Here is a 13,607-nt window from a genome sequence, read left to right as displayed (position 1 = left end):
TAAGGTAGTTTCATTTTTATCCAAAATGTTAGTCTAATATTATTCAAAGGATTAAAATTTATACATAGATTGTGATTATTCATTTATTAAAAAAAATTAACTTGGGGAGTCATGCAAGAATCGGGCCTCCTCCAAGTTCATTTTGTCAAATATGCAGCTTCCATGAGAAGCTAACATGTATTACAACCCTTAGGGAAGTATTAGCTCAATGCTATCCCTCCTCCAAAGATTACTTATTCATTTGGGCAATTAGTTTTAAATATTTCCTAGAAAAAAATAAATATCAATCCTTTTCTCATATGGTAATATTTCATAATCAAAGAATCAGTAAGTAAAACAATTAGTTTCCCTTATAAAAAAAATCTTTAATGAATATGGCCAAGAATTGTGCAGTGTCGGGAGATTGATTACCTTAGTTTTGTTCCCTAATACAATCCTTCAATATTTACAGATCCTTCAGCAAAACATGGTTCATACCTTGAGGAGACTTTCCTTAGTTTTCGGCTTTGTCTCAGAGATGATTGGTTCCCTACCTGAAGGCACTACAATGTAATGTGGTTAATATCAGACTTGGCGGCAAGGGACATGTTCGAAGACCAAATGATGACCGATTTGCCAGCCTGATGACACTGAAAGGAGACCTAAAGGCCCAACTAAAAACTCTGATAGCGAAATAAAGTTTGAAGATCAACTCACAATTTCACAGGTTGAATCCCTAGTGTTGGAAACACCTGATCTGAAGTCTGCCTCACAACTGGAGGGGCTGAGGAGGCATCGGGGATAATCGGGAATTGGCACAACAAAAAGCTAACTATGTTAGTCTAATCTAGACAAATAGACAATTCCGTGAAAACTTCCAACTGATAACAAAAAGTTCTGTGGACCAAAAGCTAGAGGAAAAATATATACCCATACCAGACCACATTGGCAAACAATTTATCTTTAAAGTTTTGCATTTTGAATTTGGAGAAAGATTCTCTTCCGGGAATGCTATCCTTCGGAACGACCAACACTCAGTCAGCAGAAGGAAATCAAAATTACCAGGGTGTATTTGCAATTCAAACCATCCAGATTCTTCTACCTATTACACAAGCATACAAGAAATCTTTAAAGAGAAAAAAATCTAGGATTCCAAAGAAGACTTAACCCAAGAAATGCCTTAATATGTGCCTTGAAAATCAGGCATTCTGCTGTACTCTTTAAGATTTGGACACAACAGGTTGTTGGTAGTATAAAGATAGATGAAGCATTCATAGCACAGGGAAATAAGATTTTAGATTCTAAATGAAAAAGTTCTCCTGAAAACTAGACCACAGATACTGTCCATTATTTGATCCTGAAAAATAACATCTCACAGCCCTAAGAAAAACATGGACCGAAGATGACGAGCTTCTAGGGATTGATATATTCAAAAGGGCTCAAGATCTAATGTGCATTTGCCAAGGGAGAGTAGCCCTCTGCACTTCCATATAGATGGCAGCACTATATCATAATTCTCTAAAAAGGACTTGACGATTGAATTCCCAGATAAAAATAAAAAAAAAGGCAAATTAAGATTTTACACAATTACAGGCAACCATTTATTCTTAGAATAAATTCTTATAAAAAGGCATACTTAAGACAGCCATCAGATCCCCTTCCTGGATCAAAAAAAAACATTGTGGTTTCTCAGATTGAAAGGTAACCAAATACACGAAGAAGTGCAGTGGACATACTGATGACCAGAAAGAGTAATGGAAATTACTGATTAAATGAATAAATTAAACTGGTGTACTGTCTTGAACAGTGCACAAGCTAACACGTGCAGTACTGCACGGCAAACTAAGCACTGTAGCAGGACAGTAAATACCAGCCACTCAACGACCTGCATCAAGCATCGGCCTTAGAAGTTACCCTAAACATTTCCTTCACTAAAAACTGTTAATCAATCTCGATGTGGACAAAATTTTACACAGAACAATACAGTCACCTAAATGTAAATGGAGGTTCGAGAGATTAATGCTTAACCCCAAAAAATGAAATGATTATCATTACCTCTTAGAACCAGGTAACTGGAAAGAGGGAACGATTCATAAGATTCGGATGATAAGTAACAAGAGGGTCCCCTTTCCCAATATGCTTCTCGAGACCAGACTGACTGTCGTTATGACAAGAACAGAGCGTTTTCCAGGTGTTTTGGTCTCGGAGGGAAAATGTATATTTCTTGAACAGATAAAGACACATTCAAGAGCAATTTAATGAAACCTTCCACCACTACCATATAAAGGGGAAGAAAATCAAAGAAGAGGTAAAAAGGAACATCAATTCCTATTCCACATTTCACCTTGCCAAGGACTGTGGGTCAGCAGTAGACATTACCAAACAAGAGATCAAAAGAGCGTACCAGATCTTAGGAAGACAAGCAGGAAGGAGAATTTCATGACATGAATTGTGCAGGCATTGCATGGACAGAAACAGGATAATTTCTATGAATCTGGGTTACATAACCCTGTGCTGAATAGGCCTTCAAGCACATAATTGTAAGAAGAATAAAACTCCAGTTGCACTATGCCGCTGAAGAGGTTGAATAGATAATTAGAAGAGAGTGGAAATGGAGGAAAGTAGAAGAAAGTGGAAATGGAAGAAAGTAGGATACAGACGGGACACTGAAATGGCCAAGGTATGCTTTCTGGATGAGCAACATATAAGAGGATTATAGACATTTCATGAAAATTTCCAACTGATAACAAAAAGTTCTGTGGACCAAAAGCTAGAGGAAAAATATATAACCATACCAGACCACATTGGCAAACAATTTAAAGATAAAGTTTCCTTGCATTTTGAATTTGGACAAAGATTCTCTTCTGGGAATGCTATCCTTCGGAACGACCAACACTCAGTCAGCAGAAGGAAATCAAAGTTTCCCGGGTGTATTTGCAATTCGAACCATCCAGATTCTTCTACCTATTACACAAGCATACAAGAAATCTTTAAACAGAAAAAAATCTAGGAATCCAAAGAAGACTTGACCCAAGAAATGTCTTAATATGTGCCTGGAAAATCAAGACATTCTGCTATACTCCTTAAGGTTTGGACACAACAGGTTGTTGGTAGTATAAAGAAAGATGAAGCATTCATAGCAAAGGGAAATATGATTTAAGATTCTACATGAAGACTTTCTCCTGAAAACCAGACCACAGATATTGTCCATTATTTGATCCTGAAAAATAACATCTCACAGCCCTAAGAAAAACATGGACCGAAGATGAGGAGCTTCTAGGGATTGATATATTCAAAAGGCCTCAAGATCTAATGAGCATTTGCCAAGGGAGAGTAGCCGTCTGCACTTCCATATTGATGGTAGCACTATATCATAATTCTCTAAAAAGGACTTGACGATTGAATTCCCAGATAAAAATAAAAAAAAGGCAAATTAAGATTTTACACAATTACAGGCAACCATTTATTCTTAGAATAAATTCTTATAAAAAGGCATACTTAAGACAGCCATCAGATCCCCTTCCTGGATCAAAAAAAACATTGTGGTTTCTCAGATTGAAAGGTAACCAAATACACGAAGAAGTGCAGTGGACATACTGATGACCAGAAAGAGTAATGGAAATTACTGATTAAATGAATAAATTAAACTGGTGTACTGTCTTGAACAGTGCACAAGCTAACACGTGCAGTACTGCACGGCAAACTAAGCACTGTAGCAGGACAGTAAATACCAGCCACTCAAGGACCTGCATTAAGTATCGGCCATAAAAGTTACCCTAAACATTTCCTTCACTAAAAACTGTTAATCAATCTCTATGTGGACAAAATTTTACACATAGAACAATACAGTCACCTAAATGTAAATGGAGGTTCGAGAGATTAATGCTTAACCCTAAAAAACAATGATTATCATTGCCTCTTAGAACCAGGCGACTGGAAAGAGGGAACGATTCATAAGATTCGGATAGTAGGCAACAAGTTAGTCCTCTTTCCTATTATGCTTCTCGAGTCCAGACTGACTGTCGTTATGACTAGAACAGAGCGTTTTCCAGGTGTTTTGGTCTGGGAGGGAAAAATGTAAATTTCTATAACAGATAAAAACACATTCATGAGCAATTTAATGGGATCTTCCACCACTACCATATAAAGGGGAAGGAAGTCAAAGAAGAGGTAAAAAGAAGGAACACCAATTCCTATTCCACATTTTACCTTGCCAAGGACTGTGGGTCAGCAGTAACCATTACCAAACAAGGGATCAAAAGAGCATACTAGATCTTAAGAAGACAAGCAGGAAGGAGAATTTCATGACATGAATTGTGCTGGCATTGCATGGACAAATAGAGTTGGACAGGATAATTTTTAAGAATCTGGGTTATATAACCCTGTGCTGAATAGGCCTTCAAGCACATAGTTGTAACAAGAATAAAACTACAGTTGCACTATGCCGCTGAAGAGGTTGAATAGAGAATTAGAAGAGAGTGGAAATGGAGGAAAGTAGAAGAAAGTGGAAATGGAAGAAAGTAGGATAAAGACGGGACACTGAAATGGCCAAGGTATGCTTTCTGGATGAGCAAAATATAAGAGGATTACGGATGTCTAATTCCCATCGAGTTCTGTTATCACACCAGCAGTTCCTTGAGGTATAAGGAGAAAAGTGAGCAATACATTTCCCTTTAGAAAATACGTATTATTCAAGTAATCAACTTCCTGGAGGAAAAGTCCCCAGTTGCACAATGTATCAACAGTTGAACAGCAAGATAGAAGAAATGAAGTGACAACAGAGGTAAAGTCGATGGCTTAAACGTGGATGCAGCTAGGGACACATTGGAGAACGTAAGAAAATTATAGTATTGCCGCAAAAGCAATTGGAGCCAAAATGATGGTTCCGCAAAAGGCGATTTTGCCGATTTCCATCACTGTGCTTCACTCACCCCCCAATAAACTTCATTAAAAAGCCTTCAATGAATGAGAGTTGTTGCAAAAGGATTCTGTAGCTAATGACTATTGTGAGTTAGTTGTTGCAAAAAGGATTCACTAGCTAATGACTATTGTGAGTTAGCTGTTGCAAAAGGATTCACTGGCTAATGACTATTGCAAGCTGGTTGTTGCAAAAAAGGTAATGACTTTTGAGAGCTAAATGTTGCGAAAGGATTCAGTAGCTAATGACTATTGTGACATCAAGGGTAGCTAGCATCCATAGTGAGGGATATTCATTGATGGGAGAGAAACAAAATTCTTCTCGTCCAACACTGCACCATTCAACAGATTAAATTCTAAATAAAATATGAGAGTTCTGTACATAATTGTGAATAATTCTAATTTTTTATAGAATACAGCTGTCTGCTTTAAGTCAACTTTACTCTACCTTTGCAAAGATATAAAAAGGCATAATATCAAAACGTATGAATGAATCAGCAAAATAAACTCAACATGACCCTTGCATAATATATTAAATAAAATAAACAAATCGATGATTTCCATCAAAATTACCATTGAAAGGGACCACTAAAAGTGAAGCTTGAATTTCAATACCTATAAACTGATCTGCTCTAACTACAATATACACATCTGACATAATGAAAACTGCTGTATTGCAAGGAAAAATACTCTTCACCACATTTTAAAAATGATCCCGGAATGTGATTCTTTTATACAAAAGGAAATGTTAATATCTACAATAACTTCTGTATTTACTATAATGTGTCAAAACAGAAATACTGTTCTGAACTATAGTCCATTTCTTTTATCGAGGCAGATTTGCACCGACTCGCAGCGGTGCCCTTTTAGCTCGGAAAAGTTTCCTAATCGCTGATTGGTTGGACGAGATAATTCTAACCAATCAGCGATCAGGAAACTTTTCCGAGCTAAAAGGGCACCGCTGCGAGTCGGTGCAAATCTGCATCGCTAAAAGAAATCGACTATACACAGCCATAAATGTATATAAATATATATATATATATATGCTTACACAAACACACTCATAAAGGGCTAAATTTTCTTAGTGTACAGACAAAGCTTTGATTTCGATAAATAAATCCTGCTATTACAGTTCAAAATAACTTGTTATTAACAAGTTATTCCTTGGGAGAACTGTATTTCCTAGACAGGGTTAGAGCAGTTGCATTGTTCTTTGGTACTGTGAAAATTAAATAAAGATGCAACATAATAGGTTAAGGCATAGAAGAAAGGATTAAAATTTTGTGGGGCAGGTGTTTAAGGTTATTAAACACCTGCCCCACAAAATCATAATAGATTAAAAGAATTTTAACTACTTGTCCCCAGAAAAATCTATCTCAACTTAACTGAATTGGTGCCTACCATTCAAGATTCAAAAACTTTTCTAACCTAGGAGTGTGAGATACTAATAGAGCAAATCTTCCTAACTTCTGAAGAAACAGCCCTTTTGGAATTTTGTAATTCCCACCTCATGAATCAATAAATGAAATATTATACCTTTTTTAACATTCTCTGCTTTATACTTGTATCATAATTATAGAATATTACCACTAGAGTCACCTCTCAACTAGAATACAGTATGCCCAAATGGATTTTCTTTATACGAGGTGAATATTATATAAAGGTAAGAGTTAGAAAGTTGGACAGATAGAGAATCTATATATTGATATCCAAGAAACTTGGATAAAAAAAAAGATTAAACAACGATATTTTTACAAACCATGTGTATTTTCCGCCTACAAACCGGACATCGAGCTCCCGAGTTGAGAAGACGTCGTGCACACTGATAGCACGTCGCCTGATGAGAGAGTCGACCGTGCGTTATAATTGCATTTTTGGGTCTTGAACAGCAAATCATACACATTTGTGACTCTTCTCCACCCGACTCATATCCAGTATATTTATCTAGCAACTTCTTGAAGTCCTTCTTAATTTCACCCTCATTAGGAACACAGGTCGTTTCTCTTCTCTGTGACCTGATATATTTCATTAGGTAATACGTCAGCTTGCTTTCAATCTCGGAAGCTTCATCTGCAAGTCCCTGTGGTTTCTCATCTAAGTCTGGGGAATGGCTAGTTTTACTCCTCTTACTTTTATGATCATCCTTTGATGAGGACTTCCTTTTCCTTTTAGAAGATTCTCCAATAACAGACTTTTCTGGCTGCTGCTCTCTTCCTCGTTCCTTGATTGTTGGTGGTGATGCACTGGAGGAAGAGCCTCCTACACCCGATACTTTATGACAAGAGGGTTCACGTACCGTGCGAGAGCTTGAGGCCTTTGCCTCGGAGTCTTCCATTACAGTATCTTGGGAGATTTCAGTAAATATATCCTGGGAAAGAGAAATGCCAGAATCTTGGGAACTGAACACGTCAAAACTGCAACTTCTAGGAAGATTACTTTCTAAGGAGACAGTGGTAGCAGTTGACGAAGATCTAACGAGATCACCGGTTTCGAGTCCACTATCTGCGGAAGATTCTCTCACCAATGCAGGACTAGGACTGTCTCGACCACTCTCTCCGCAGGTTTCCGATTCTTTATAACATTTAACGCTTGCCTCGGACATGAGGGAATCGTATCTCTTTCTCAACTTCTTCTTTGGTCTCGGTTTCCTTTTTTTCTTCGGCCTCTCAGGAAGCCAGTTTTTCCTCAACTGAAAGACAAAGTTAACCTGATAATTATAATTTTTGACAAAAAATATGAGTGGACATCTATATTCAATTGTTTTAAATGAGACGCACTTGCACTGACTCGCAGGGGTGTCCCTTTAGCTCAGAAAAGTCCCCTAATCGCCGATTGGTTGGACAAAATAATTCTAACCAATCAGCTAGTAGGACACTTTTTCCGAGCTAAAAGGGCACCCCTGCGAGTCGGTGCAAATGTGCCTCATTAAAAAAAAATTGACTATAGTCTTAATATTGGAGGAATTACTGTGAAATCATCTACTTTATTTTAAAATCAGACCGAAAAAATCCAACAAAATGTATGTCATCTCACCTGCCAGCACTTCCCACAGTAACGGACAAATGGCTTGTTTTTTATACCACAAGACAGGCAGTCCCACTTCTCATGGGCTAGTTCTGGGTCTTCATCTGTCGACTGCTCGTCGGTATCGGAGTCATCGGCCCAGAATTCCTCTTCTATCTCGTCTTCGTACACAGCTTGAACGGCAAGCAAGGCAACTTTGACATCCTGGAATGAACAAAAGAATGCCCTTTAATTTTTATAAATAGTTAGGATTGATATATATAATGAATCATACAGCTCTTGGCTGAGGGCACAGAGCCCATTCATTGGCAATATTAGGATTTAATTCAGCAACATTGCTGGTCATCACTGCTGGTAAAAATAAAAATGGCCACAACGTACCAGAATAATAATGGTTCTTCACAAATTCATTTTACTATAACAAAACTATCAACATTACTCATACCATTAGCGTAATGAGTTCCTTATGAATAAAATAAGGATCCGTTATTTGTATAATTCTCTTATAACGTACAATTAAAATATTTTACACTTACAGGAATTTATACCTATAAAGTATTTTCTTCATTTGAGTGTGTGGAAGACCAGTTTGTATATAGAAGTTTGTTTTCGTACGTAGGTATGAAGAGAGGAAACTGTCCAGATGAGAAGATTAGAAAAAAAATTTGGATACAGCATTACAACACTGTCCGTAGCCTGACGCACAATTAGTTCATCAATACAGAATAAGAAGTTAATAAATTTATATCGACTGGACCAAAAAGACAAACTGAACTGAAAATCAGAGCAATGCCATTTAATGTAATATATCAATAAGGAAATGCATTTCAGGAGGAAGCACTATAAAAATAAAATGGTACATTTTATAGTTGTTATTGAAACTAGTGAGGACCCTTTTACTGCATACTTTTACAGTCAGGTTTCTTGACAACTTATAAAAGCCGGGAAGACATTGTTGATCTCATGAGAGGATAATGTGACTAACAGTAGCCAGTGTTCAAAGAACACATTCTTGTTACAAATATTACCAAATTGAAGGATTCTGACGAACAAGCATAATCTGTCCAATCTGGTTTAAATATCAACCTTTACAAACTCAAATTATATCAGCTTTTGTAATTTAAGTAATATTTTCAGCATGATTACCATTAACAAAGTGTGAAATGCACAGAATAAGAGAATGAATGAATGAACCGATTAGTTTAAAGTTTAAAGACCACTTATGTATGACAGAGGCAAGGGACAGTGACAATGACCTAGAAACTGACCATGTACATATATGATCATTACCCAAGACCACTATCCACCCACACTAGAACCAAGGAGAGCCAAGAAATGGCTGCTGATGACCCAGCAGGTAAATCTATTGGCTCCCCAAAAACACCATCCTTAGCTCACAAGGGTTAACAAGAAACCATTGAGCTTGCACAAGTCTCGAACAACATTCAAGCAGACTGCCAGACACGGTCTTTTCCGATAGGCAACCACAACCCAAAAGCTGCATTCGAGCAGAGGGAAGAAAAGTAATATTATAATATTAGCAACCAAGACTATGCAGATATGGCCTCTGTAGGGCTACCTTTCTCTCATCTTCAACTGAATACACAAAATGAGATGAGCACACTTATTCTGTATAAGCACCTGGAAAAATTCATCCAAAGCTATATTCAACGTCAAGACATTAAGGAATATGTTCTCCTTTCTTAGAACTTGAACCAATGATGAAACTCGCTCCTTGTACACATTAAAGGCACAAGTGGAGAGGAGGGTCTTTGTCTGGTGAGGAAACAAATGCTGTGTGCGCTGCCAAAAAACCCTCACACTTACACAAAAGCATCTCCAAAGGGTCACTAAGCCTTGGGCTATCACTCCCACTAACTTGGTTCTAAATATTATCAAAAACGCTTTTAACAGAAGCTCACTTAGTTAAGTGAGGGAAACAAGAATCGAAGTAGAAAGAAGTAGATATATTGTAGAACAAGGCATGGAGATACAGACAACTGGAATCTACACTGTTTATCAGTAATGAGTCTTACAACGGAATCATACCAAGCATATACAGTACTAGAATAGGCCCTTGATCAAAGGAAAGTATTGAACAAAGTGTAGTTTAATGCAACGGAAAAAGTATAACTTGAACTGAAAGATGTTCACATGATTGTTATGTAAAGGAACAAGTTCTGTCATAATCCCAAAATTACATGAGACCAGGTAGCTATTTACATCTGGGTATGTAGCTATATATGTACAGCTTCGTACAGTTACTTAGCATGGGTCCCGTTTCTTAAGCAACAAAGGTTTGAGGTAGGATTTATGTTGTTAGCCCTGACGTGACAGGAAATGGAAAGTAGGGGAGTCTTCATACACTGGCCACAAATGCTACGGACTGACTTATGCATTGCTTATAACATATTTAATGGCTTCTCAAAAATTTTAAAATCCTTAACTAAATGTCACTCTGTCTCTCCATTCTATATATTCCATTACATGCCTTAGTTCATCATACAAATACTGTATAAGAGATGCAAATAAAAATATAACTTTCAGTGTATTATAAAAACAAAACAACCTATCCTTTGGCCAAATAATGTATAAGAGAAACACAAAAATATAACTTTCAGTGTGTTACACTGAAAGATCTTACAAAATATAATAAATTCAAAAAGGCTCCCTCAGCTAATGAGGTCAGAATAAGGTTGTTCTTGCTACCTGGTTGTTCACACCATTTACATTGCTATGAGTACAGCACTATGGTAATATTTATCAAATGATATAAATGAAATTCCCATCGTCACCATCTTATTGCCTAGGACAGTGGTTCCCAAACTGGGGGGCGCGCCCCACTAGGGGGGGGGGCGTGAGGACGATACAAGGGGGCGGTGAAGTCATCTGCTTGAAATTACTTGTTTAATAGAATAATAAAATTTGCTAATGTTCAAACTTTTTTTCGCTCACTTTGAACCAAATGTTTCGTTTCTAGTAACTGGAATGTACTATTATTTGTTTGAGTGGCTTTCATTATTAAAATGAAATACAAACAGAAATCTATTTTCCTGTACAATGCTAAGAAATAAATGTAAGATTCATTTCATATAAAAAAAAAAAGAGGGGTGGGGGCGTACGGGTCTGCTGGAAGCAAAAATGGGGCGTCAGGTAAGATAGTTTGGGAACCACTGGCCTAGGGTGAAATCTTTAAAAATAAAAAATAAATAAAAAAACACTGTAGTGGCCCTGGTCAAGCTGGGTTTCAGAAAGCCTTGGGGATTTATCAACAGTTTTTACAGTTTCAAAGTTAAAAGTATTTTGATCTAAATTATAAATAAACAAAAATTCATTTCAAGTAATGTATCATAATTATGCAGACATTATGTGATGATATATGAAATCATCAGTGTTTTTTAAAAATCAATGTTAGTGTGCATACACATACATACTCTGTATATGTAGATCCCTAGTTGAAGTTGAAACACGCAGGGAAGATAATATCATTTGATGTTCTCTATAATATTTGTATTTAATACAAATTCATAGAGTAATTCAAAACTCTGATACCTGAATGACAATCCCTGTATAATAAACTATATGCTCAAGTATGGTATAGCATAATTCAATGCTCTGCTTAGACCAGGCATAATCAATCGACTTGTATTCAGTTGATAAGGAATAGGTCCCTCTATGTTTCCATGTAGGCAGGCACAACCTTTCACAGCAGGACTATCAACACTTAACACTTCCATAAACCCTACTTGATCCAGAAAATGGACCAGGAGGAAATGTAAATAAAATCTAAGCCTAATACTTGTTAACCCTTTTACCCCAAAAGGACGTACTGGTACGTTTCACAAAACCCATCCCTTTACCCCCATGGACGTACCGATACGTCCTTGCAAAAAAATGCTATAAAAACTTTTTTTTTCATATTTTTGATAATTTTTTGAAAAAATTCAGGCATTTTCCAAGAGAATGAGACCAATCTGACCTCTCTATGACAAAAATTAAGGCTGTTAGAGCAATTTAAGAAAAATATACTGCAAAATGTGCTGGGAAAAAAATAACCCCCTGGGGGTTAAGGGTTGGAAATTTCCAAATAGCCTGGGGGTAAAAGGGTTAAGAGATTAATTAATTTGTTTCACGCTACAAATGTTTTGGACACAATGAAAAGAAGTAATAAAACTCAGTTAAATTTGGTGTAATCCAGCTGCTCTCAGTTACATTAAATTTATGAATTCGGGCTAAATAAACTGGTGCTGGGGTCTGTGCGGCAAACCGAGGAGAAAAACCCTGCAGTTACAGCACTATGATGTAAAAGTTATAAGAGATACGTTGGCAAACGAAACAATGGAAGCAGGATCGGCAGTAATTTAGAGGGATATGAAGCAAGTTTAAAGGTCGCTCATGAATGGCAGGGACAAAGGACAGTAACATTGCCCTATCTAGTAGGACAATGCCCTAAAGACTGACCATATAAAAGTACGATTAGCGCCCAAGCCCCTCTCTACCCAAGCTAGGACCAAGAAGGGCCAGGTAATGACTGCTGATGATTCAGCAGATAGACCTGTAAGCTCTCTCTCCCAAACCCCCCAATCCTTAGCTCACAAGGATTGCGAGATTGCAGCGACCAAAGAAACTAAGGAGTTTGAGCGGGACTCAAACCCCAGTCGGGCGTTCACCAGTCCGGGACGTTACCATATCAGACACCACAACCCTTCAGCTATTGGTTGAAGGAATGCCGCAAAGACATCAAGTAATCCCTATAGTGGCCTGCATACCGAGCACCGACAGCTTTAACCCCCCAACGGGGTCTCCCAGTATCATTCCCCTTATTGGAGAAAGTAATTGCCAAGCTTAAGAAACTGAAAATATTCACTTATAGCTCATTAGTATAAAGATTTACACATCACCAACAACTGCTAAGGGATTCTCAAAGTTTTCTGAGGTGGAACAGTTAAAAAGATGTTTACAAAAGTTTATAGGCCGTGAGTTACAGTTGTGTCAAACCAAGTTTCTGTTCTTAAATGAGAGCAAAGTCAACAGACAAAAAGGAAAAGGCTGGAAGAAATCGAGCTAGGAGGCAAAGGAATCCTGCAAAGAACTTTGCACCGAACAAGACACACTACTGTATAATTAACCCTGTATACTTGGAACAACAGAAAATAATTTAAAAATCCTAACCATCTAGCATTTCATACACTTCTTGCTTTAATATTACAGGGATAAAATGCATAAATTAAAGCTAATTCTCCAAATTTTAACAGCACTTGTGTAGGATACACAAGGATACACATGCTTATTTGCTTCCTGATATCATCTGTGATGTCAAGACGCCAAGGCATTTAAAAATAATCAAGGCATACATGTAGTACAGAAGAAACTGCCTAAATTACACAAGTCATGCTGTATAACCTTAGAGACTACTATGAATATTCAGATAATTTAAGACTACTTTAGAATTAAGTCTTACCAGACTGCCTCTATTCCACATGAAGTAACACTAATGGCTATTTGCTCAGGAAGGGTTTATCCCGTTGCAAAAACCAGTCGCATAACTGGTCGACAATGGAGTGCACTTCGTTAGCAACTCACTGCAGGCCAGGTATGACTGGACATCAGCTACTCCTAATGCTGGTCACTGGACATCTTGATCACATATGTGGTACCTAAAGACCTAAGGTACACAATCTCTCCAG

The 13,607-nt window shown here is 37.4% G+C and overlaps 1 protein-coding gene across 6 annotated transcripts in view; it reads right to left on the bottom strand.

Annotated features, from left to right (window-relative positions):
* Nucleotides 1-6,581: 6,581 nt before the first annotated feature.
* LOC137627774 (E3 ubiquitin-protein ligase Mdm2-like) overlaps nt 6,582-13,607 on the bottom strand; it is a 37,414-nt gene continuing 30,388 nt past the window's right edge. For all 6 annotated transcript variants that reach the window (XM_068359079.1, XM_068359081.1, XM_068359080.1 and 3 more), the window contains 2 exons: nt 7,930-8,124; nt 6,582-7,585 (listed from right to left, as the gene is read on the bottom strand). In XM_068359079.1, the coding sequence (XP_068215180.1) occupies nt 6,632-7,585; nt 7,930-8,124 (1,149 nt within the window). In that variant the 3' untranslated portion in view covers nt 6,582-6,631. The remainder of the gene's footprint in view (nt 7,586-7,929; nt 8,125-13,607) is intronic.

This window comes from Palaemon carinicauda, chromosome 35, assembly GCF_036898095.1.
Source record: "Palaemon carinicauda isolate YSFRI2023 chromosome 35, ASM3689809v2, whole genome shotgun sequence".
In the NCBI taxonomy this organism is placed as follows: domain Eukaryota; kingdom Metazoa; phylum Arthropoda; class Malacostraca; order Decapoda; family Palaemonidae; genus Palaemon; species Palaemon carinicauda.
Note: the sequence above shows the minus strand (reverse complement) of the source record. Positions and strands in the feature narration are given on the sequence as shown.